We start from the raw sequence: 24,946 nt of genomic DNA on the forward strand, positions 1-24,946 counted from the left end.
ACACTTCCGATTCAGCTGCGGCTTATCAAGCAAATGCAGACTGCGCTCAACTGAACATACACAGTAGTCATTAGGTAAACACATCCATCCTTTGCCATATGTAAAATCTTACGTCACATTTTTGTAACAATGGTGATTTCAAATTTAAAACAAACTTTTTAAGTTACAAAAAATAAACTGTCAGTTCTAGGCTTTTCTTCTGTACTTTATAAAATTTATTAATGGACACATTCTCTATTGATTACATAGTAACCATTTGCTATACTAGTTCTATAAGCTGAGTGCATTACTAGTCTTGTATATGTGCTACGTGAGCCCTCCATCTGAGAAAGGCAAATATATGGAAATTATGTAGTCTTGAAAACTATAAATAAACTTTCATCTGTTCATGGGAGCTATGTACTAATGTCATCAAGCACAACACAATTAACAAAGGAAGCAAAATTGATTCATTAAAGACCTTTATCATATCCTGACATGGCTTCCTAAAACAATTCAAGAAAGATTTTATGAAATTACATTCTCATGGAATCATAACACTAACACATGCATTTAAAAGTTTATCTTTGATGAATTACTCACCAAAACTTAATTCATCACCAAAACATCAAATCCATTTCTAGATTAACTTGACTCTACTGGGTCAAGGAAAGTACACACACAGCCGCCACAACAATCTACGACATCCCTGTAACCACTGCTTAACTTACTTCCCGTTGATGACACCGTCTGGATTCAGCATAGGGACAATTTTAAAGATGTAGGACTCCCGTAAGCTCTGGGCGGTAGGGCTATTACTCATGAGGTACTCTAGTGTTCCTTTCATGACCCAGCTTGCGTTAGTTTCTCCAGGATGGACCCGAGCAGACAAAAAAATGTAAGGGCGATTTCCTAAAGTGCACATAAAATCTCAGTTAAAATGAACAGCTACTACAAGTCTGAATGGCATTTCTCTTGGGGGCCCAGAACTCTCCTCAGCTGTGAATTCTGATGCAAACTCACAGAAACTCACTATGCACATCAATACACACACTCTACACTGGCCCTCAGAGAAAACAACAGAAAATGGAAGGAACTCGTGATAGGAACATACACAGGATAATTACGTACAGTGTTGGGACCACTTGCCTATTTTCTAATGATAATCTAACTTGAAAAAATTCTTCGTGAATGGAAACAGTTGTACAAAGAATATCACCTGGGAAAGTTTAAAATACAAAATTGTGTTTCTTAAACTCAAGGAGAAAAGGGAAATATTAACAATCTACATCTGTATGACAGCACAGAGAGACACTACGATGCAGACACTGACAGGGCTGTCACTATGCATTTACACAGTTTACAAACATTGGTCACTATGCATTGATATGTCTACAAACAATCACACAACTCACTACCCCTGCATTCATGCACAGCATTTCTTTTTTGCTGTTGTTTTTAATTTGAAATATTTATCAAAAATTGAACTATGTTCTTATTTTTATTACCTCAGCTGTAAAATTGAGGTAATTTTTAAATTTTAAATGGTGGGGGAAAAACAAGTAACTATTTAGTGCTAACTATCAAAATATTTGGACTCTAAAAATCCTATTGTATTTTTGCTTCAGCATGATTTCTAGAAATAAGAACTAAAAAACATGACTATCAAAGGAATCCTGAGAGGAAATCTCAGGAGACGCTCACTTCCCAAAGGAGATGACTTGAGGCACAGAGTAGGTTTACAACTATGAGTAGGACCAAGACTAGAATCCAAATCTTCTCATGCCAGCTCTTGATGTTACTTCTATTATAAAATACACTGAAAGCAAACACAAAGGAGACTGCTTGACTTACTGAACTGACAGATATGTTCATAATAATTGGACTCTGGCATTGCTGTGATGGTCACCAGGGGACAGCTGTTTCCAGACAAGGTCTCACACAGCACATCCTTTCGGAAGTAAATCTGCTGAGGGTTGTGTGCTGACTCCAACTTTTGAAGATGCATCTTGACAAAAGTTTAAAAGCAAAGTATACAATCATTTCAAAATTCGCTACTGATATATGTAGATAATGCATATAGATATCCACAGAACCAGAAGCAAATCCGATTCCCAAAAAAATCTCATCTAAAACCCTCACGGCCAGATAAAACACACGCAGCAACCTGTGCAGGACAGGAGTGAAGAGCCGCCTGCTAGTTACACAGCACAGTAGCAGGGTTCCCTACGTGGAATCAATATTCTAAATGAGCCCATACAAGCTCAGCTCAGGCTTCGCTGCCAATTTGAGCCGGGAAAAAGCATTTGGTCTGCAAAGCACTTAGAATGCTGGAATTATAACTAAAGTCACATAATAGCAAGCAAAAATTACATACCACAAATTATGAACAATTCTTTCTGATTTCAAGGTTAATAATATATATGCAATAATGAGTAAATAATATATATGCAATAATGAGTACATATGTATGAATATACACATGTACTATACATATATATTACTACATTTCTAGGATGAAGAACCTTAAACCAGAGCTGACGTAATGTTCATGCTATGAGGCTGTCACCCTCTACTAAAACACAGGAAGGCTCAGCTGGTGTCCTCATCCTTCCATCTCTGCTCTACAGGCTGGGACTGATTTATAGTCCTATCGCCCCGCTTCCTTCTGGTATCTGATCATCCTTCGGTACCCTTGCCACTAGAACAGAGACTTAGTTGTGAGGATAAATGTAGTGATGTATTATTTATGATTTATTAAAGTTTGCCTGAGGATTCAGAAAGCAAAGTCAGCCTCAAGCTATAGAGATCAGGCAGTGGTGGCACACACCTTTAATCCTAGGACTCAGGATTAAGAGGTAGATGGATCTTTGTGAGCCCAAGGCCACCCAGATCTACACAAGACTGATCCAGTCCTAAAGAGAAACAGCTCACACAAAGATGACCTCAGCACCTGGGATCTCACGCCTTTAATCCCAGCACCAGAAGGGCATAAAAGACAGGAGCAGGGCCTTCAGGAATCAGTATTGGGCATTCATTCTCCAGTCACATTGAGGACAGAAAGACACTGAAGTCTCAGAATTCTCCAGCCACATGGAGGAGAGCGTAGCCATCCTAGGATTATAGTCTGAGGTTGGTGGAGACAGGATCAGCCCTTTCAGTCTGAGGCAGAGTGAGAGCCAGTGCCGGGCTGCTCTGCTTTTCTGATCTTCAGCTTGTAGCTTGAACCCCAGTGTCAGTTCCTGGGTCCTTTGTTTCTCGTGCAACATTTGGCACCCAATGTGGGGCACAAACCCGTGCGCCTGGGAGGAGGAGTCCCATGCTCTACCCACTGAGCTAACAGATAGACCTGCCACAGCTGGAGGTTAGCTCATGTGATTTAGCGTTAGTTTTGTTTTATAATGCAGACATTCAGCGATTTCTCAGCTTATATCCATACTCTAAGGACCTGGAGCCTCTGATTATAGGATGAACCTGGTTCTTATGTCAAAAAATTCATTTTCCTACAGGAAAATTCAAAATGTGGCCATACTTTGCTACTGTTACATTTTTCTATAAGATTTAGTGTTTTTAGTTAAACTGACAGTATCAATTTCCACACATGACAAGTGAAATACATACATTTCCCTTTCTTCCTCCTCCTCCTCCTCCTTTTGGTTTTTTTTCAAGACAGGGTTTCTTTGTGTAACAGTCCCGACTACTCTAGAACTCACTTTGTAGACCAGGCTGCCCTTGAACTCACAGAGTTCTGCCTGCTTCTGCTTCCTGAGTGCTGGGATTAAAGGCGTGCATCACCACCACCTGGCTCTTCCTACTTCTTTTTAAGATTACTTTTCATGTGTGGAAGCACGGGGGTATATAAGTGTGCGCACATGTGCAGATGTGCTCACCCATGGGTGTTAAGTATCCGTTGCTTCTCTATCTGTACTTTTGGTTTTCTTTTCTGAGACAGGGTCTCTCACTAAACTGGAACCACGTACCCAGGATCCAGCTCTTTTGCACCCAGCACTGGGCTTCAGGAGCTCATCAGACCCTATCTGTTTTCTGTGCGGTGTTACAGATCCAAACTTGGACCATCGTGCCTGTGCAGTGAGCACCTTATACTCTGAGCCATCCCCAGGCTTTCACGATGCCACATCCCCACATTTCTACCTAGAATGTCTGGTCATCCTTGAACCTTCCCTGATGCATTAATTTGTTTAACCAGAACCAACTTGTTTCCAATTATCTGATATTTACTCATAATACAAGGTGATACTAATAAGTTTACAGTCAGTGTCTCTCACCTGCAGAGTTGAATATGTATATGGATAGTGATAGGCAAAATAGCAAACATCATCTTTGTGTGGGAAGCTCACGGTGAATGTGATTGTATAGTAGGACTTCCCCTTCTGTCCCCCTGCAGCAACCGAACTTCTAGAGAAGTGATTTCTGCAATTCAAAAGCACAAAGCACTTTATTTTCCATGCAGAGATGTTCTGATTTCCCTTTGCTAATTTTATAAAGTAGAATTTCCGAGAGAAAGAGAAAAACCCCAGTGGATAGTTTAACTGGGTTGTTTTATTCAATACACTATGTTACTTTTCTATTGCCATGATAAGACACCATGACCAAGGAAACTTACAGAAGAGAGAGGTTGCTTAGCGCTTACAGTTTGAGGACATGGTCCATCACGCTATGACCACCATAGCAGGGAGCACAGTTGTATCAGTCAGGCAGGCACTGATACAGTAGCTCACAGTCAACACACATCCAGAGAAAGAGCACACTTCAAAGCCCGCCCCCAGTGACACGCCTCCTCCAAAAAGGCCACACCCTTTAACCCTTCCCTAACAGTTCTACCAACATAGGAGCCTTGGGGGGCTGTGCTCCTCCAAAGCATCAGAGGCAGCACTCCTCTCTTCTCGAGGCTGAATATAGCACATGAACCTCATCTCGACACTGCTTACCTATGGCTGCTCCCTCCCTCAGGTATCAGGCTGAGGGCCATATGCACGGCACACGCACTGTAATTGCCCCGTAACAAGGCAAATAGCCAGAAAGCACACCGCTCCCCGTTCTTGCAATGTGCTAGGGGGAATCTATAGCATCACAGCTGCAGTGTTCTTGCCAAAAACAAATGTAAACTTGATTAAGCTTTTGCATCGAGTTGACGATGGACAAGAAATCAGTGAGATACATTTGTTAGCAGCAAAGATGCAATCAGTCTGACAAACATAAAACTCCTACATGAGAAACAAGCCGGCTTAACAGAGCACTCAGAGAGAAGGGGAGCCTATTGATAAAAACATTAACATAGATTAATTGTGATCTGTGATGAGCAAGGGACAGCAGCAGCAGCCATTAGACATTTCCAACATGGAATGCGCTGAAGGGTATGTTTTCCAACGACTGCTCTGTTCCGCTAATAGTCCTCGAAAAAATCACTTTCCAACCTTTTATACTTAAAAATGTAATGTGTGATCTTTCATCAAATCTAATGGGAGAAAAACAAGTACCAAGCAACATTCATACGGCACCTGGAACAATCTGAAAACTGACGAGATTACATTAAGGACTTTTCTTAATTTTTGTGATGTATGATAATGGGAAGGTGGTTAAATGGTCTTAAGGGGTCTTTGAGTTTTAGTGGTAAGTATTTCTGGACAAAATATGCTATTTGACAATGGTTATAAAAATGTGGCATGGGGGCCCCCAAGATGGCTCAAAGCTGATGACACAAATTCATACTCGGAACCACATCTTAGGAGGAAAGAACCAAATCTCAACAGCTGTCATTTGGCCTCCACACTCAAGCAGTGGCAGGTGCACCCACCCTCCAACACCCACCCCACAAATGTAAACAAAGAAACGGTGAGGAACTGTTATAAATCCGCATGGACGTAGGGGACTCTGAAATGCACGAACAGAACTGACCACGTGATGGTGACTGTTCAAGGTGGCTGTGGCATTTAAATATATTCTATCAACTTAGTTTCTAAAGTTCTAAAACTCTTGAAAAAACAGTGCTTACAGGTCATAAATGTATTCCCCACTTACATATTCACACTAGTCGGCATTAACTCCATCTTTGTGTCTCAAGTGGACAGACAATGACAAGTGCTAAGAGCTAAGGAACACATAAAACAGGTCCAAGAAGGAGCCTGACAGCTCTTTCTTCCCTGAGGTGACAGCTAACTGGAGAGACGTTTATGCCATCAGACAGTAGCTCCATGTAAGGTATGTGCTATAAACAAACATGCATACATGTTAACAAAAGACAACTTTGTTCTATTCATATCTAATACAACAGTCTCCTAGGAAGCAACCCCAAAAAGTAGTTAACCAATGAATTCTAAACTATACTGAACTCCAGTTTAACCTGGAAGCAGCCAGAGAAAAGGCAAAAATTAAACAAAACAAAAACTCCTGTTATCGCTGCTTATGCAGAACAGAAAAACTTCGTCACGATATGGTCACACAAGTGTGGACGTTTTAAAGCTTGCCTACCACTGTCCGGGTCAGTCCCTCTTTCACACCAACACCACAGAACAGACAGAGTTGTCTGGGAGTGCCATCCTGCTGAGCTGTCATTAAAACTCTACAAGCCCTGAGTTGAAGCCATTTCTTTCCCAGAAAGTGACAACATTTAATACCTAGGTTTTTCCAGAAACATAGTAGAAGCCATTAAATCTGTGTAAAATCTACAAGTCATCATCTCTGACAAAACTAAAAAGGACAAGACATCAGCGCTGGTTAAGGACAACAATAAAAGTCAAAATCCTCTTTATGGAAAACTCAAGACAAACAAGACAGAAACCAGCATCCAAGAGAGATAAACACCAAGGCCAAAATTACGAGCATACAAAACCTTGCGTGACTGATGGGAAATGATCATTAAAAACTAGAATGCTCGGTCTTTAGTTTAGATGCAGAGGTTTTTAAACCTGAGCACATCCTCTCCTGTTTAGAGAGGGTCACAGGGAAACTGGTACCTCACGAGAACAGCCAGTGGGCTCTGTTTAAACAGACTTAGCTATCAGGGATCTCATAGCAAAGGGTATCCTCCAGGAGTATGAAGAGGGTATTCTATTAGTAAACAAACAGGGGAAGGCAGAATCCATCCTGTGAAAGGACAAATCTGTGCCTGTTTGAGAGGTTGGACAGAATTGAAAGTCAGATACCTATGTAGTTTAAATTTTAAAGTTTAATCTGAAAGTATGTGCGTATTAGTAAAATATCTCTGAAAAGACATCAGCAAACTGTAACCCTAGGCCCTTCAACCAAGGAAAGATGTGACTCACTCACAGAACAGCCTTTCCAACTGTGAAATAGTAAGGCATACCTTCTAGCGTTCCAAACGAGGGGACACACATAAACAACCACAGGGTGCTCTCAGGCGTCCTGATTCTGACAATCAAGGAGACTGGCTAAGTGACGAATGATGTCACAAGCATGAAGACGGGAATCATGTGTTTTTAATGTATTTTATAGGAAATAAAATAAGCATTATAAAATATAGTGGAGGCTACCTGGGACATTTTACAAATAGAATTAGAGTTAAACGAGAATCAAGGACTTTAAGAATTCCAGATTGTTTAGAAGCAAAGTTACAGTCACAAATAGGGCATCTCTACCAAACACACCACATACCCTTCCTTCCGCCACTTCAGAAGAGGATGAAGGGAAGACTCTAAAGTCTAGAGGTCAGGGAGGACCAGCCTGAAGCAGTGACTTCCGGACAGAAGAGGATGGCTATGCTCAGGGAGCACTGCCGCTGAGGCTGCCGCACACGGTGACAAGCCTCCACGCCAGTCAGGGGGCTATGGGTAGCTGACGGCTTCTGGAGGAGAGAGGTTTTCCCTGAGGGCCAGCTGTGCTCCAGTGGCTGTCCCCCACACAGGTACATGAGCAGCACAAACTGGACTCCACGGCTTGTTTTAAAAAGAGGAGGAAGAGGAAAAAGACGAGGATGAAAAGGAGGAAGAGACAAGGTTGGGGGTTTTAGGGAGACAGGACTGGGGGTTGAGAGGAGTTAGAGGAAGGAGTGGGGGTTGGCTAGGATTAAACACACACACACACACACACACACACACAGTCTGTAAGAAATTCCCAAAGAGTAAATAAAAAATTAGGGCTACTCTGACCAGAGTAACCTGGGGAGGAAGGAGTTTATGTGTCTCACACTTCCACATCACTCTTCATCATAGAAAGAAGTCAGGGCAGGAACTCACACAGAGCAGGGACCTGGGGGCAGGAGCTGATGAGGAGGCCATGGAGGGGGAGTGCTGCTCGCTGGCTTGTTCCTCAGGGCTTGCTCAACCTGCTTTCTTATAGACCCCAGGACCACCAGCCCAGGGATGGCCCCACCAAAATGGGCAGGGCCTACCCCGTTGATCACTAAGAAAATGCACTACAGGCTTGCCTCGTCTTGTGGAAGCATCTTCTCAATTGAGGCTCCCTCTTTTCCAGTGACCTTAGCTTGTGTCTAGTTGATATAAAACTGCCCAGCACACACACTAAGTCTGTTTTGGTTGTTACACTGAAACAGAGTGGAATACGCCAGTTCATGAGCCTCTGTAAGAATACTCACTTGTAGTAACAAATGTCAGTACCCACTCGAATCCACCACGGTCTGGCATTTAGAGCTTCCTGAACTGAATACATAAGTGGCTGCATACCTTTGGAAGAAGAGGAAAGGAAAGGAAATAATCAATTCAGAATCGTTGATGTAAAAATTAATCTTGCATTTCTAGAAGGCACCAAAAATTCAGGAAGGCTGAAATATCACGCATTTCATTATTTTAGGATGTACTAAGGAAATCTGAGAGATTCCTTAAATTATAATTTAACCAAAAGTAACCCCCTTTTAAATTTTAATTAAAATGTAATAACTTTAGAGTGAATGGCTACCAATTTTTTCTGTTAAATTTGTATGTATCCAATCATAAAAAGTAAAATAGCTAAACCTATATAAATACACAAGAACATAGGGAGATGGCCCTAAAGGTAAAACCTGTCACCCAAATATGAGGTTCTGTGTTCCAGTTCCCAGAACCCATGTAGAAGCTGGATGCTGCATCACACGTCTGTAACCCAGTGCTCTTAGATGACGAGAGAAAGTTCATTCAGCTAGGCTGGCTGAGGCAGCAACCCACACAAAGAAAAGGCCCCGCCTTACACAAAGATAAAGACTAGAGCTTGAGACCATCCTAACATCCACACAGGCATCAGGGTGTACACACACACACACACACACACACACACACACACACGCACGCACGCACGCACACGCACACATGCACACGCACACGCACACGCACACACACGCACACGCGCACGCACACGCACACGCGCACGCACGCACGCACGCACGCTCATGCCCACAATGGGCACTCACTCCCCTATTTCTCCATAGAGTCTCATCAAAAATTTCATATTTGTTTCCATCCCTTCTCTACTTAAGAGTCACCATAGGGTGGTGTCTTGGCTAGTTTTATGACAATTTGATACAAGCTAGAGTCATCTGAGAGAAGGGAATCTCAATTGGGAAAATGCCTCCATAAGATTGTGCTGAAGGCATTTTCTTAATTAGTGACTGATGGGGGAGGGCCCACCCATGGTGGGTGGTGTCACCCCTGCACTGGTGGTCCTGGGTTCTGTAAGTCAATAAGCAGCTCCCTCCATGGCCTCTGCATCAGCTCCTGCCTGCAGCTCCTGTCCTGACTCCCTTCAGTGATGAAAAGTGATGTGGAAGTGTGAGCTGAATAACTGTGTCCTCCCCAGACTGTTGTTCAGGCCCTGGAGTTTCACAACAGCAGTAGAAACCCAACCACGGGCAGGAACTGAAAATGAAAATGGTCAGAGTACAAGGCACTCTGTTGAGCACTCTGAGAAGAGCTTGAGAGCCACATTACCTGGACAGACACAGTGGTGCCCTCTTTAAACTAGCACTGGAGAGACCAGGACATGTGGTTTCCTGCACTCCTGGCTAGCATAGTCTACAGAGTGAGCTCTTACCTCCCCCTTCCCCCAAATAAAAACCACAAGATCAGCTTATCTCATTCCCTAACCTGATACACTAGACTTTTAAAGTGCAACTGAATTAAATCCATGTGTTAATTTTAGAAATACTGACAGCGTTCACTGAGATCTAGTTTGACTTTAAATTCTACTTTCAGCATGTAATTATTTTCCTGGTGTAGGAATATTTCATTAAATGTATTTGCATTTTATAAGGTTCTTTCTTTCCCTTTCTACCTGGCTCTTTCAAAGGTGTTTGTTGCTCATCCTGAAAGTATGTGCCTGACACACACAGCAACCCACAGCAGCTACGCTGCCTCCTGGGTCTCTGAGGTGAAGAGCCCTACTGTGTGCTCCTTATCCATGTATCTCCGCATATGGAAGTTAGTCATTTTCTATTTTCACTGCATTTCACAACCTCAAACACAGACGGTGAACACACTGATAAGAACAAACAATTGCTTTCTCAGAATTTTAATCAAAATGTTATATACCACTCAACCCAATATTGACCAAATTTCTCAAATCAATTCTATCATGTATAATACAAGAGATAGTGAATAATTTCGGTGCCAGACACTGCTGTTTTTAGATACATAAAACGGGTACTATACCCTCCCAACCACCCGCCCTACATGGTAAGTGCTATTAACGCCACAATTTGAATAATTTCACGAGAACTAGGACTGCATTTAACAGTCAGAATCATCTCACTAAGGGCCTTGCAGGGCTCACTGACAGAATAATGTGGCCTCCTTTCACACCACTGATGGGCGGGCACACTGCGTGCTAGAGGCTCCGTACTGTGTGCTGCCTTAGTTCTGAGAAACTACTCTTTTAGCAGTAACTTGTTAAACTGGCTATTATTTAGATCCTGCACCAAAATTCTTAAGTTTTTTCTTTTCTTAAATTTACTATTTTTTAAAATTATGTCTGTGTGCATTTGAGCACAGGTAACTGTGGGAGCAAAGGTGTAGGCTCCCTGGAGCTGAAGTCACAGTCGGTTGAGAGCCACATGACATGGATGGTGACAATCACACTGCAGTCCTCTGCAAACGCAGTGTGTGCTCTTAACCCCTGAGCCAGGTCCCCAGCCCCCAAGTTGGCCCTTTTAAAAATTAAGGATAGAGTCACACTAGGTTCAGAAAAGTAAAACTAAAACCATTTGATTGTTTTCTTTTTTTGTTTGTTTGGGGTTTTTTGTTTGGTTGTTTTTTTTTTTCTTTTTTCGAGACAGGGTTTCTCTGTATTGTTTTGGAGGCTGTCCTGGAACTCGGTCTGTAGACCAACCAGGCTGCCTGCCTCTGCCTCCTGAGGGCTGGGATTAAAGGCGTGCGCCACCAACACCCGGCTCCATTTGATTATTTTCATCATTTGCTAAAATAAAAAACAAAAGTGTAATTTGGTTTTACAGGGTTAAACCTAATGTGTTCTTTGTTCCCTTTCTGGTTTCTTTAAGCAGGAGCCAAGTTGGTTTGAATTCTCTGCACAGCTGAAGCTGGCCACGAACTCCTGATTCTTCTGTTTTCCACTTCCCAGATGTTGAGACGTAAGAATGCAGCACTATGTCCAGCTTTCAACTTTTCGGTAGTTATCAGCCTGTTTAAAGTTCTCCTTTGGGAGCAGTTAAGAGCGCTGTCCGCTCCTCTCCGACGCAGAGGTGACTCCCAGCACCCACCTGCAGCTCTCAGCCACCTGTAGCTCCAGTTCCAGGCATCCAGCACCTTCTTCCGACCAGCAGAACCTGGCAGGCCTGTTGGGCACACACATACATGCATGCATGCACACACACACATACACACACATCCATACATGTATGAATGCATGCATGCCCGCAAGATACCTAGACACATACAATTTTAAGTCTTTTAAATCTACTTTGGGGGACTGGTTAGACGGCTCAGTGGGAAAGAGAACGTTCACAAAAGCATGAAGGCCTGAGTTCAAATCCCCAGCAGACATGTGAAAAGCAGGGTAGGGCACATGTGATATGTCTATAACCTCAGCACTGAGGGACACAGAGGGGGTCCCTGGGGCTTACGATTGGCCAGCCTAGCTTCAAGCTCAGCAAGAATGCTGTCTTGAGGGAATAAAGCAGAGCGTGATAGAGCAAGGTGACATCCTCCTCCTCTAACCTTTGCACAAACACACACACACACACACACACACCACACACCCTACACACACACCACACTACACACCCTACACACACATACCACATGTACTACACACACAACACATACTCCATACACACACAAATCACACACAACATACATACACCACATATACCATACACACACACCACAAATACACCACATACATCACATACACACACCATACACACACACCACAAATACACCACACACATCACACACACAAATCATACACATGCACTTCTACTTTTTTCGGAACATTGTGTGTTTCTGTGTTTCGCTCTGCTTTTGTGTAAATATTTTCAACATTTGTTTTCATTAATTCTCTCCCTTCCCTCCATTTCCTTCTGCAGCTCCTTACATTGGATACTTACTTTCAGTCACTTCTCACTTCACAGGATACAGCCACTTGGGTTTACAAAGTTAATGCTGGTTAAGCTACACTCCCTAAGTCTGGGTCAGCTAGTCTTCTGCTAAAATGAAGTGTATTACATAAAGGAGCATTTATTAAGCACTAGCAATGGGTCTAGCTCTACAGGAGAACTCAAATTCTTAATTCTAACTTTAATTTTAATAGCCTTATATAAATGGTAACTACCATGCTTAAGAGATAGTTCTAAATATTTTTCTAACATCAGCTTCAAATTTCTTTTTTAGGAAGATATTTAAGAATAAATATTATATGATTTCCAAAAGCTTTTTATTTATTTATTTTTTGGTTTTACCAGACAGGGTTTCTCTGTATTGTTTTGGAGGCTGTCGGTCCAGCCTGGCCTCGAACTCACAGAGATCCGCCTGCCTCTGCCTCCCGAGTGCTGGGATTAAAGGCGTGCGCCACCACCGCCCCGCCCAAAAGCTTTTTTTTAACCTTAGTCATTTCTTTGTTGATCTCTAACAATAGTTGAGATCACAATAAAGTCTGCGGCTATCTTCTTCCATCAGTAAGTTTCCCAGTGATGAGATGGAAGACTCCTTACTGTCTCGGGGACATGGAAGGAGCCTCCTGTGCCTCTTTAAGCAGACGGTTAAGAACTGGCAGGCAGCTACGCTCCTGGGCTAAGTTTCTGGGGTGCAGCTCACAGACCAGTCAAGGCATGTGCTCCCCACACTGCCTTCAGGTTCAGTTCAAATGTCCCCTTCATGCCTCTGCCCAAAACTACAGCAGTATATAAATATGTCTGTCTCACACTTGAAGTCTGACATTTTTAGGGTGCAGTTTTGTCTGCATTTCATCTTTTGGATGGAAGAAGACTGCTTTTCCTCCCGTGCCCCAGCAGTTTCTTACAGGCTTGCGACTCTGCTCCCCTCTGTTCCGCCCTTATCCTGTCTTTTCTGTGACTTCAGGTTCGGGCAGGGATGGCCCACTTCCAGGAGTGCCTCATCAGCTTTTATCAACTTCCTTTTTGTTGGCCCTGCATGAGTCCCATCATTTCTCAAACCTAATGTTTTGTCTTTCTTAAACTTTACTCTCAGACTGCTGGAAGACACCCTCAAATATCCATCACAAGTGGGACCCTGTCTGGAAACACTGTTCACAATCTTTAAATTATTTCTTGTTATGTCGAATTCTATTTCAGTAATAGCTGTCTTTAACAAAATTAATTATTGGCACTTTTGCTCTGTTTCTGTAGGTCTATTGATAACGTTCCTGCATAAATGTTTGTGGCAACTTAAGGACTGCAACTTGTGAACTGCACCTGTCTCTCAGCTAGTCTGTTTTGTTTCTGCCACTAGATTTCTGACATTAATGTTACCACTCCTGCTTTATTTTCTTTCCCTTTACTTTGCTTATCTTCCCCAAATCATTCCATCACAAGTTGTCTGTCACTGGAGGAACACACCGCACTAGGTTGTAACTGACTTCTGAGAGCACCCACCCTCTCCCACCCAGTGAAGTGACGCCTGCAGTGTCCACCCAGTGACATCTAAAGTTGTCCTTTGACCTCAACACTCATGTCATAGCATGCATGCACCTGCACTCACATACACACACAAACATACACATCATATACACAGAACACATTCACTATACACAAACACACATCACACTCACAGACGCCATATACACATACAAATACATATACTCACATAACATACACACAAAGTCCATGGTCTTGCTAGACTAGGGTCTCTGACAAGTCTCTTGTGCACACTCTCTTTACGCTAGCAGCACGGCTGTGACAGACCTCACCTTCTCTGCACTGATTAGCGAACACTCACTAGACATCTACTGTGAGTCATGTTATCAATGCACAGAACAGTCCTGTGTTCCTGCCTCACAGAGTGCACGCCGCGATGAGTCAGCAGGGGAAGGGTGAGCAGCAGGACTGGAGAGCATGCAGGCGACACAGCAGCACAAGGGAAGGTCACAAGGACACTGCCTGCACGACTGAAGACCAGATGACCCAGCTAAGCTCCAGCTGTGCACCGTCGCCTGTCCCAAGCATGCTTGATTTACAGAAGAAGGTAGAAAGAGCCCTTTGAACCTGAGAGGCTGATGCAGGGAGAGAACCAGACAGAGGTTTGACAGTAAGCCGACTTGTTGAATGTGAAACTGCCATCTAGTGGCAATTTAAGAAAATCCACTTCAAGGAACAGATAAAGATGGTATGGAGATAGTGACACAGATTCTCAAATTTAGCAATGCAAAGAGAATTATTCCAAGAAGTATACTATACAACTGCTTTAGGATAATTTGTGAGAAAACTACTTAATAGAATAAGTTAAAAAGTCTCAAATAGGGGGTGGGGGAGTAGCAACTAGAGAAACGGCAGCAATGGTTAGACTGTCAAAATTAAAGAAAACCTCTAGAAGAAATGAATAAACCTCAGCTGTGTTTTATATAAAAATATTTTAAATACATAAAAAGAAGAAAAAGCCCAAGCACGAAGACACACACACACACACACACGCACACACACACGCACGCACGCACACCCCTCTGAGCTACCAATGGAAATCTAAGTGTTACTTACATGAGAAAACACCACACATCAACACTGTCCAAAGCTGAACAGCCACTCAGATGGAGGACACTGCACAGCATGCTTTATTTTGACTTTCATGGGAATGCTACTGATATTTACCTTATGCAAGAGCATGTAAAAACATCTCCTAAACCATTCTATAATCAAATAGAAACTTTTGGCACCTGATAAAATTGTGAGTAATATTAGATGTCCATGAGCGGTCCTTCCTTTAACCCACCACATGAGAGATGGACACAGAAGGATCAGGTGTTCAAGGTCACTTAACACAATGAGTTCAAGACTAGCTAGGGCTATGTTCAGACTCCAAAACAAATAATATATTATTCTGAGAAACAAACATATTTTAAAAATATGGTAGAAAGTCAAACTATTTATTATACTGCAATCAACATTCTCCAAATAATGCTAGTGTATAGATGAGACCTCAGCTTATGAGAAATAAGGTTTTTTTTTAACTCAAACAAAGACCTAAAATAATTAAAATATCAGAGTAATAAAAAACTGAGAAACTATGACCAATTATGTGTGATAACAAAGGTTTAGATAAACCTCATTGAAAGTATTTCAAAGGAATACTTAAGGACCAGAGTAAATGTCAGAAATGTGATTTTAATTGAAATACAGGGAATGAAACGCATGGTTATTGAGCTTGTTATGTGTCAGCAATGTCAGCATCATGGCAGCGGCCATGTAAAGCTGCATTCGGGGGCTGTCTCCACACAGGGCAGATCGGTTTTACTCCCTTCGGAACAGCACTGTGCGGGGCTGAAGTGCGGAACACACTCAAGAGCACCTGGGGGAGAGCCAGCCAGGGCAGCAGACAGAAGCAAGAGCACAGCAGCATCCGTTGCCTGTTGATGGGAGGTGCTTAAGTACAGAACACACGTGTTCTACAGCCCTGACTGACACGAGAAGAGACTGCTCATCTCTCACGTGGAGGGAGAACTTTTCAAAGCAGAGAGGCTTGCTCCAGATAAGCACTTTCAACTGAAAACTTTAACTGCTCAGTCAAGTTTAAGATGTTAAGAGCATTATTTTTAAGGGAATAAATAAAAGTTAGTAAAATACTACCTTGCAGTACTGTTCAAAAATTATATTACTGCACAGAGATAAATACATCTTTTTATTTTACACTTAAAGGACACCCAAGATACAAATAAAATCAATTTAACTGTTCTTTTCTACTCTAAAAACATTGTATTCAGTTACATAAGGAACTCAAAGAGTGTATTTATCTTGATGATACTTAGACTGAGTTTCAGTTTTAAAGATACGACAACGCTGAAGGTCAGCACATGTTTCTGAGAGAGGTTCCACTCTGGTACTCGCCACACCACCGTGACCCCGCCCGGTCCCATCTGATCTCACAGTACCTGGATGTATACAAATGTCACATCCAGTGATTGTGTTATACGCTAAAACCACCAAAAATAAAGGGTATGAAATAGACTACGTCAAGAACATTACTATCAGCGTGACGGGTGACGTCCTTCTGTGTGCTGTGAATGTATGTTTCTCTAACTGGTTGATGAATAAAGCTCTTTCAGCCAGTGGACAGGCAGGATTTTGCCAGATAGGAAATCCAAAAAAGAACAGAGAAAGGTAGTAGCAGACCAGAGAGATGCCAGATAGCCACCAGGAAGGTAGGATACACAGGCATTCTCCCGTAAGATAAGACCACATGGAGAAACATAGATTAATAGAAATGGATTAATAATTAAGAGAGAGTTAGCCAAATAAGAAGCCTGAAACATCAGCCAAACAGTTTATAATTAATATAAGCCTCTGTGTGTTTATTTGGACCTAAACAGCTGAGGGACTGGGTGGGACAGAAACTTCTGTCTACAATCACCAGTGGTGCAAAGCAATGTAACTATTGATGTTTTAATCAAACTACGCATTTACTTTTACAAGAGTATTTGAAAATTAGACAAGACTTCAAATCTCTTAAAAGTATTTATAACCATGCCAGATATTATACTTTCTAATCACCCCATTATCTCATAAAATAAATGGCACAGCTTTTATCTCATTCAAGTGAATAATTCAAGAGGACACCATTTCCTACTTCCACACAAATAACTGGCAACAAGCTCTTCACCTCTCAGAAGCTTTAGATTTCAGAAATCCCTCTTTAAAGAGCACCATCACCACCACAGGCTTTTAACAACTTGGGGAAATGGCATGAAGGCCGTGATGCAGAGCTTGTGCCTCTCATTAAAAGCCTCCCACTCTTCGTAACCAATGATGGAGACCACTATCATTTTATAACATATCTCTTCCCAATCCATAATAAAGGGATGTTTTATATGTTAGATTATAAATGTGTGTATACTATATAAAGGACTTTAGATTTTTAAATGCTAGGTTTATATAATTATCCTCCAATAGACATAGTTCTTGACTACTGACCAGATGTTAGACAAATAATCCTTGGTCCTTAAGGTACTGAATACAGCAGCCTTTAATGACACTCTATACTGCAGACTTCTCCTTCCCAGACACTGGAGTTTTATTTTAAAAAGAAAGGAGTATTATTCAGAGAGCAGTAGCAAGGAAGGCAATAAACCACGAGCTCATTCTTCAACACTGTCAGAAAACTGTGCAGTAAGGAGCCATTCTGCAAGGATAGAAACTGACCAAGAACAGAATATCTGCCCGTTGTTGGGCATTCAGTGGATACAAGGTAAGCAAAACCTGAGCTCTATGAGGGTAGCTTCGCAAGACCTGGACAAAGAAGGGCAGAGATGCAGCTATGATTCCAGAAAATGAAAGGAGGTTATCAGCACAGACCTTGTAAACAGGGAGACAGTGACACACGGGAACAGGAACCCACTAACACCTGGGGCGAAATAGACATACTAGAAAAAGCAGAGGCTACTGCAACTCAGCTCCCATCTAACAGGGCGCCAACAGTCCTCGACCGCTAAGGAAATGATTTCAGTTTACAATACAGCCAACAAGAGAAAACCGCAAATCTCACTAGAAAACTCCATCCTGCTTTGCAGAATTAACACCCGGCTTGGAACAAGGGCTTTCCGAAGATGGAAGGAAGACACGCCATGTTGTAGCAAGTCAGTATTGTCACGATACCAGAAGTAGATATGGTGGGGGGGGGAGTGGGGCAAGGCGACGTACAACTTCCTGCACACAACAGTAAGACTACTTCTCTTTCTTTTCTCTCTACTGGAGCTGAGGATAAAACCCAGAGCTTTATGGACTGAGCCATCACTGGACTGCAGCCCCAGCCTACAATGCAAATGCCCCCTACCCATCCTGCCCCCATTTGCTTTCTTAGGTAGGACTGGAATTAGAGGCAATTACAAACATGCTTCACTGTGCCCAGGTTTGCAAGAGTTTTTAACAAAACATTAGCAATTCTATGGTTTATCCAATAAATGAGAACAGGCTGATTTAATATCCTAAAATCAAAATTATGCAGCATATTAACAGGCTAAGTAAAGAAGAAACCCTGACCTGTTGCTGCTGTTGCTGCTGCCGCCTCCCAGGCAGTATCTGTAACTGTGTTCCATTTGGATGAGACCAACACAGGAACTGCAGCTTAAGGGATCTCTACACGACGGTAGCTCTTAAACTGGAGTTTGCACTACTCCAAACTGTGCATGATAAATGGCTGAGGTTTGGAAACCAGAAACACGGAGTACACCTAAGGCAGTGCGTCCGTGCTGGTCTCTGGTCCCACAGGTAAGTGCCTGCACACCCCTCACAGGAAGCAGCAAGAGTCTCACCATAATTAAACTGGCTGTTGGACTTCTCGCAGTTGATGATGTTGAACCTGTATGCAATGCCAGGCCGCATCCCGCTGACTTCGAAATAGAACCATTGGTGGTAATGGTTACTGTTTATATCTGAGTTCAGAATGAGGTCATACTCGCTTCTAAAAGACAAGACAAGGACAACTGATGGCAAGTCGGGAGTCTCTGTGCACACACAAAATGACAACGTTTAAATGGCTTACTTTCTAATTTGAATTACTTTGCGCAGATTCCCAGATTCAAATTTTGAGTTAAACTTCAAAATATCTCCGTCTTCTGGAGTGGCATAGCTAAGTAAAAGTTTTAAAATGAACATATTACAACATATCACACTTAAACAGATAAGAAAAGACTAAAACTAGATGACGGGTCAAAAGCACACGCTGTTTCCGTCCTTCCTTTTAAAACAAGGACTACAGCAAACACAACAGAGACTTGTTCCCACATTATACCCATAGGAAGGACAAAGCCTTGCTAAATAAATGTCATTTCTAAAATACTGATCATCACAGTGGAACAGGAGGATTATTTCTAAAATACTGATCATCACAGTGGAACAGGAGGATTATTTCTAAAATACTGATCATCACAGTGGAACAGGAGGATTATTTTTAAAACTGCTTGGTAAGTAGCCAGAATTCTAACAAACCATGCAGTTTTTGCTTTTAGCTACACAAAAGGTTTAGGGTTTTACCTATCCCATGGCTGAGCACCCACAGGCCAGGTCCTCCCATTGTCTGCCTGACCCTCAGGGAATGAAAGCCTCCACTCTTCTCAAGATTCTAGTCCAAAACAAGAACTTGTCAACTCTGTCCATGGTCACATGTTAGGAACAAGCTGGGCAAGCCCATTCCCAGGGCTCTAGGGTTTGTTTTTCCAAATCTAACATGGAAGCATGAACAATGAAATTACATGTTTAATAAGGTATGTTATTCTTTCCTTGGGTAACAATATTTTAGTCAGGAATGGTGACACATGCCTCCTGAACCAAGAGGACTATTGTAAGTTGAAGGTCAGTCTGGGCTACACAGTGAGTTCCATGCCAGCCTAAGCTACAGTGGGAGACTCTGCCATGAACAACAACAAAGAATATTCTAGATTCCATCCCACCTCTGACGGAGTTTTTACTCATGTCTACCAACAATCACTTTTAAAACTTTGTTTCCTCCAACCGTGATGGGGGAAATGGCAAATTTTCTCAAAGCAGTGACACCGTAAGGAGAGGAGAGGCCCCTAGAGAGCTGACTGTGCCTCTTATTCGAGTAGCTGTAATTTTTATTTATTCACTACAATTAAATCCTGACATATACTATCACTGATAATCCATAAGTAGCAAATGGCTGGCTTGCCAAGACACATGGCCAGGGTGGGAACTCCAGTGACTAGACCAGTTTATGTTATCTTTCATCTTAAAAAAAAAAAAGAACAACATTTACCATGATCATCATATACCCACTTGTTAAAGGATAAAAACAGCAACAGTAAAGTATGGGGCAGAGACGATAAAAAAGATAATGATTTATCTTTTAGCAATAACACTAATATTTAATCCCAGCACTCAGGAGGCAGAGGCAGGCGGATCTCTGTGAGTTCGAGGACAGCCTGGTCTACGAGAGCTAGTTCCAGGACAGGCTCCAAAGCCACAGAGAAACCCTGTCTCAAAATACCAAAAAAGAAAAAGAATATATTTTATTATAAAAACTATAACGTATTACTAGAAGGTTTAGAACTCAGACTCACTTGGGATTATCTAGGTCATACGCTACCCGGTCTAGGATGTCATTCTGATGTATCAGCCTCTCGATATCTTGGGCAATCTTTGTCCTGAAATCATAAGAGACCAATGTGACAAAATTCACAAATGTATGCCAAGGATATCAATGAACAGCTTTGTCCAAGGTAAGTTTGAAGTGAAATGGCATAAAATAACAATTGTGCAAAATAAAAGTACTCATTCCTTTACTTGTATATAAAAAGTTAACACACACACACACACACACACACACACATACACACAATAAAAATCAGTACATATCAAACCTTGAGCTTCAAACGTTAACCACAGAAAAGAGCCAGGGTAAAAAGGCAAAAAGGCAGAGAGGAGAGGGAAGGTTGCCAACCCCGCCCAGAGTATCTGTTAAGCCTGTCTACACAGAAGGCATACAGACCAGCTGTTGGGCAAGTGATTCCGTGTGTGTACCTGGAGGTAGGACAGAACCAGGGAGTTAAGGCATCCTGTAAGATTTTAACCCATCTAGTTAGGAATTTAGCCCAAGAATCCAGCTAGCAGTGTGTTATGGAATACTAATTTAAGATGTATTACATTTGTTTATTCTGTGGAATATTTGTTTAATAATGCAAAGATGTGTTACATTCTTTTATGTAGCATTTGTTTAACTCTGCAAAGCTGTGTTACTTTGCCTGTCTAAACCACCTGATTGGTCTAATAAAGAGCTGAACGGCCAATAGGCAGGAGAGAGAAACAGATGTAGCTGGCAGAAACAGAGAATAAAGAGGAGGAGAAGTCTAGGAACAACAGCAAGGAGGGTAAAAGGAAAAGAGGAGGACGCCAGGGGCGAGACACAGCCATAGAGGAATCAGGAAAGAATGGTCCACAGAATGGAGAAAGGTAAAAAGCTCAGAGGCAAAACGTAAAGAGAAACAGGATAATTTAAGTTGGCTACAAACAAGCCAAGCTAAGGCCAGGCATTCTTAAGCAAGAATAAGTCTCTGTGTATTTACTTGGAGCTTAGTAATGGGCCCCCAAAGATTAAAAAACAAAAACAAAAAAACTACAGTAGTATGCTTGCATGTTCTACAGAACCCCCTTCCCGTGTAGTGAGGGATGGGGGGAAGCACCAGGAAGAGCCAAGGCAGCTGGAACAGAAAATCCACAAGTTAGGACACATACTGACTCTAGGCCAACTGGTCACCAAGTCCTCTCTCAAATCGATTTTAAGATTTACTTTTAAACGGGTGCTGGTGGCGCACACCTTTAATACCAGCACTCGGGAGGCAGAGGCAGGCGGATCTCTGTGAGTCTGAGACCAGCCTGGTCTACCGAGCGAGTTCCAGAACAGCCTCCAAAGCAATACAGAGAAACCCTGTCTCGAAACCTTTCCCCCCCTCAAAAAGGAGATTTTTTTTAAATTGTGTGCATGCATGCGCACCAAATATGTCAACCCCACCCCCTCACCCTCCCCCGAAGCAAGAGTTACTAGTAGCTGTAAACTGCCCCATGTGGATGCTGGTAAACTCAAACTGGGGCCTTTGCAAGAACAGCATGTGCTCTAACCACTGACCCTACTCTCCAGTCTTCATAACGAGTTCTGAAAGAGGAAACCCACCCTGTGGTCGGATGTAACTTTTAACTTTGTTCATGTCTGCTAAGGACAAACAGCAGAAATGAGAACTGTGGTTATACATGTATGAAAAGCATCTTGAGAAAGTTTGACAAAATGGTTGCAATAAAATGTCAAGAATCTACTGAGCACAAACTTCAAGACTCCTTAGCTTGGAAAACTTGAAACTACCACCTACACAAAGATGATTTTCTGTACTTAAAGGATGCCACGGACATCATTAGTCTTGTAGTGCCTCCCAAGGACCCACAGCTGAAGGCTTGTCATAGCTGTGGGGCCATTCAGAGGCTGGAGAGCCACTGGAGCCACAGCCTCGTGCAAGGCAGGTAGGCTGCTGGGGATGACACTTGAAGAGGATACTAAGAACCTTCTCTCCTTCCCAGACACCAGGAGGTAAACAGTATGTTCCACCTGCACTCCCTGACACTGTGGTAACAGATTTAAAATCTGTTAATAAGGTGATATAATCAAAGGGCTCTTTACAATCTGGAATTCCTTTGCCTTCTCTAATTGCCTAAAAGATGGCCTCACAAGAGTTACTAACTTAAAAGATTGTTTCTTTAGTATACCATTACAAGAAAAAATACAGAGAAAATTTGCCTTCATAGTGCCTACTTACAATACTTCTCAGCCTGCTAAGACATATCAATGGAAGGTTCTCCCATGGGGTATGTTAAATAGCCCCACTCTTAGCCAATATTTTGTATGGCAGTCATTGGAAATAATATGTAAGCAATTTCCTCAATCAACAGTTTACTATTACATGGAGGAAATTTTACTATGTGATTCAAATGTCAACATTTTATAAAGAATGCTTAAAGAAGTAAAGAAAATTTTGGTTTGTTTGGGAATTACAAATTTCTCCGGAAAAAATTCAAAAAGGAAATTCTATTAATTATTCAGGCTATAAAACAGGATTATAAAAAAATTAAACCCCAAAGGTGCAAATTAGGAGAGATCGACGGCACTCTTAATGACTTTCAAAGGTTGCTAGGAGACATTTCCCATCTACAGCACACTATTGGGATAAACCCTGGTCATCTGATTAGCTTAAACAAAACCTTAGATGGAGGCAAAGACTTCAACAGTCCCAGGAAATTACAGCTGAGGCTGAGAGAGAATTGGTTTGGTGGAAGACAGACTACACATTGCACATGTGGGTCGTGTGGCTCCAAAGCTTACCTGCACACTAGTGGTATTACCCTCTAAGCATTCCCCACAGAACTTTTAATACAGAGGGAAGATAGGATCTTAGAATGGGTAGTTTTACTACATAAACTGAGTAAAACATTAGAAACTTAAGTGGAATAGGTCTGTGAGTTGATTCTAAAAGGAAAATTGAGACTTTGAGAATTAGCAGGAATAAATCCGGCATAAATTACAGTACCTTTTATGAATGATAAAACTGACAAATTATAGGTAGAAAGTGAAACCTGGCAGAGAGTTTGTAGTAATTTTTTGGGGAAAGATTAGCAAGTATCCCAAAAGCAAGAGAACTGAACTTATAAAGAGGGCTAACTGGATCCTTCCTTGCATTGTACAGGGAAACACCAATAACTGGATGCAAATAAATCAGGAAAGGCAGGCTACAAATCAGAAAATTTAAGTTCTTATAATTCTGTCTAAAAGTCAGAATTATATGCTATTCTCATGGTGTTAATGGATCATAAATAACCTCTCAATATAGTTACTGATTCACAATATGCAAAAAGTTGTGCATACTGAAACTGCTGAATTTATACCAGATGATACAGAATTGACTTTATTATTTATTCAGTTACAAGACATAATTAGGATTAGGAGTCATCCCATATATATATATATATCACATATGGGTCTGCCAAGGTAATCATGAAATGGATCAACTATTGATAGGAAATGTGCTAAAGGCCTCAGAATTTCATAAAAAAACACTATGTCAATAGCAAAGGTTTGAAAAAAAGACTTTTCCCTCACATGGCAATAAGTCAAGGAAATGTCCTACTTGTTCTTTCTACAACCAAACTCCACTACCTGCAGGAATTAACCCAAGAGTACTCAAAGGAATGAAATCTGGCAGATGAATGTGCTCCATTTTGTATAATTTGGAGAATTAAAATTTGTACACCGCCAGGCAGTGGTGGCCCACGCCTTTAATCCCAGCACTCGGGAGGCAGAGGCAGGCAGATCTCTGTGAGTTCGAGGCCAGCCTGGTCTACAGAGCGAGTTCCAGGACAACCTCCAAAACAATACAGAGAAACCCTGTCTTGAAAAAAAAATTTATACACCACACTATTGATACCTATTCAGGTTTTCAATGGGCAACTGCTTTGAGTTCCAAAAAAAGGCTGATTTGGTAATTACAAGTTTGCTAGAAGTCATGGCCATCATGGGTAAACCTGCTCAAATAAAGACAGACAATTGCCCCAGCATATGTCTCTAAGAAAATGAAACAGTTTTTTGTGTATTATAATATAAAGCACCAATCTACTTCAGAGAAGATGACAGGCATCGAAGAAACTCCACATGGAGTTTACTTTCTTTGCGGCAAAGGTAAGTCACTGGGCAAGAACGTGCCCTTACCTGGATCCCTGGCAGTCTGCTGTCCAAATTAGACAAGCAGGACGCACAAAAGAGTGACTACAAAGCTTTGCCAAGATAAGGTAGGACAGTCCTGATGTGGGAGGTCAATGCGATAGGGAATG

At 41.9% G+C, this 24,946-nt stretch overlaps 1 protein-coding gene across 11 annotated transcripts in view; it reads right to left on the reverse strand.

Moving 5' to 3' along the window:
* Agtpbp1 (ATP/GTP binding carboxypeptidase 1) overlaps positions 1-24,946 on the reverse strand; it is a 156,770-nt gene that overhangs the window by 61,808 nt on the left and 70,016 nt on the right. For 10 of the 11 annotated variants that reach the window (XR_005881012.1, XM_040756106.1, XM_040756105.1 and 7 more), the window contains 7 exons: positions 20,641-20,724; positions 19,104-19,190; positions 18,874-19,022; positions 8,552-8,639; positions 4,266-4,410; positions 1,834-1,987; positions 711-891 (listed from right to left, as the gene is read on the reverse strand). Coding sequence is in view for 10 of the 11 variants with exons in the window: in XM_040756106.1 (XP_040612040.1) it covers positions 711-891; positions 1,834-1,987; positions 4,266-4,410; positions 8,552-8,639; positions 18,874-19,022; positions 19,104-19,190; positions 20,641-20,724 (888 nt within the window). In the remaining variant the exon portion in view is untranslated. The remainder of the gene's footprint in view (positions 1-710; positions 892-1,833; positions 1,988-4,265; positions 4,411-8,551; positions 8,640-18,873; positions 19,023-19,103; positions 19,191-20,640; positions 20,725-24,946) is intronic. The other variant, XM_040756110.1, reaches the window with a different exon arrangement.

Source organism: Mesocricetus auratus, unplaced genomic scaffold (genome assembly GCF_017639785.1).
Source record: "Mesocricetus auratus isolate SY011 unplaced genomic scaffold, BCM_Maur_2.0 Super-Scaffold_100013, whole genome shotgun sequence".
Lineage (NCBI taxonomy): Eukaryota > Metazoa > Chordata > Mammalia > Rodentia > Cricetidae > Mesocricetus > Mesocricetus auratus.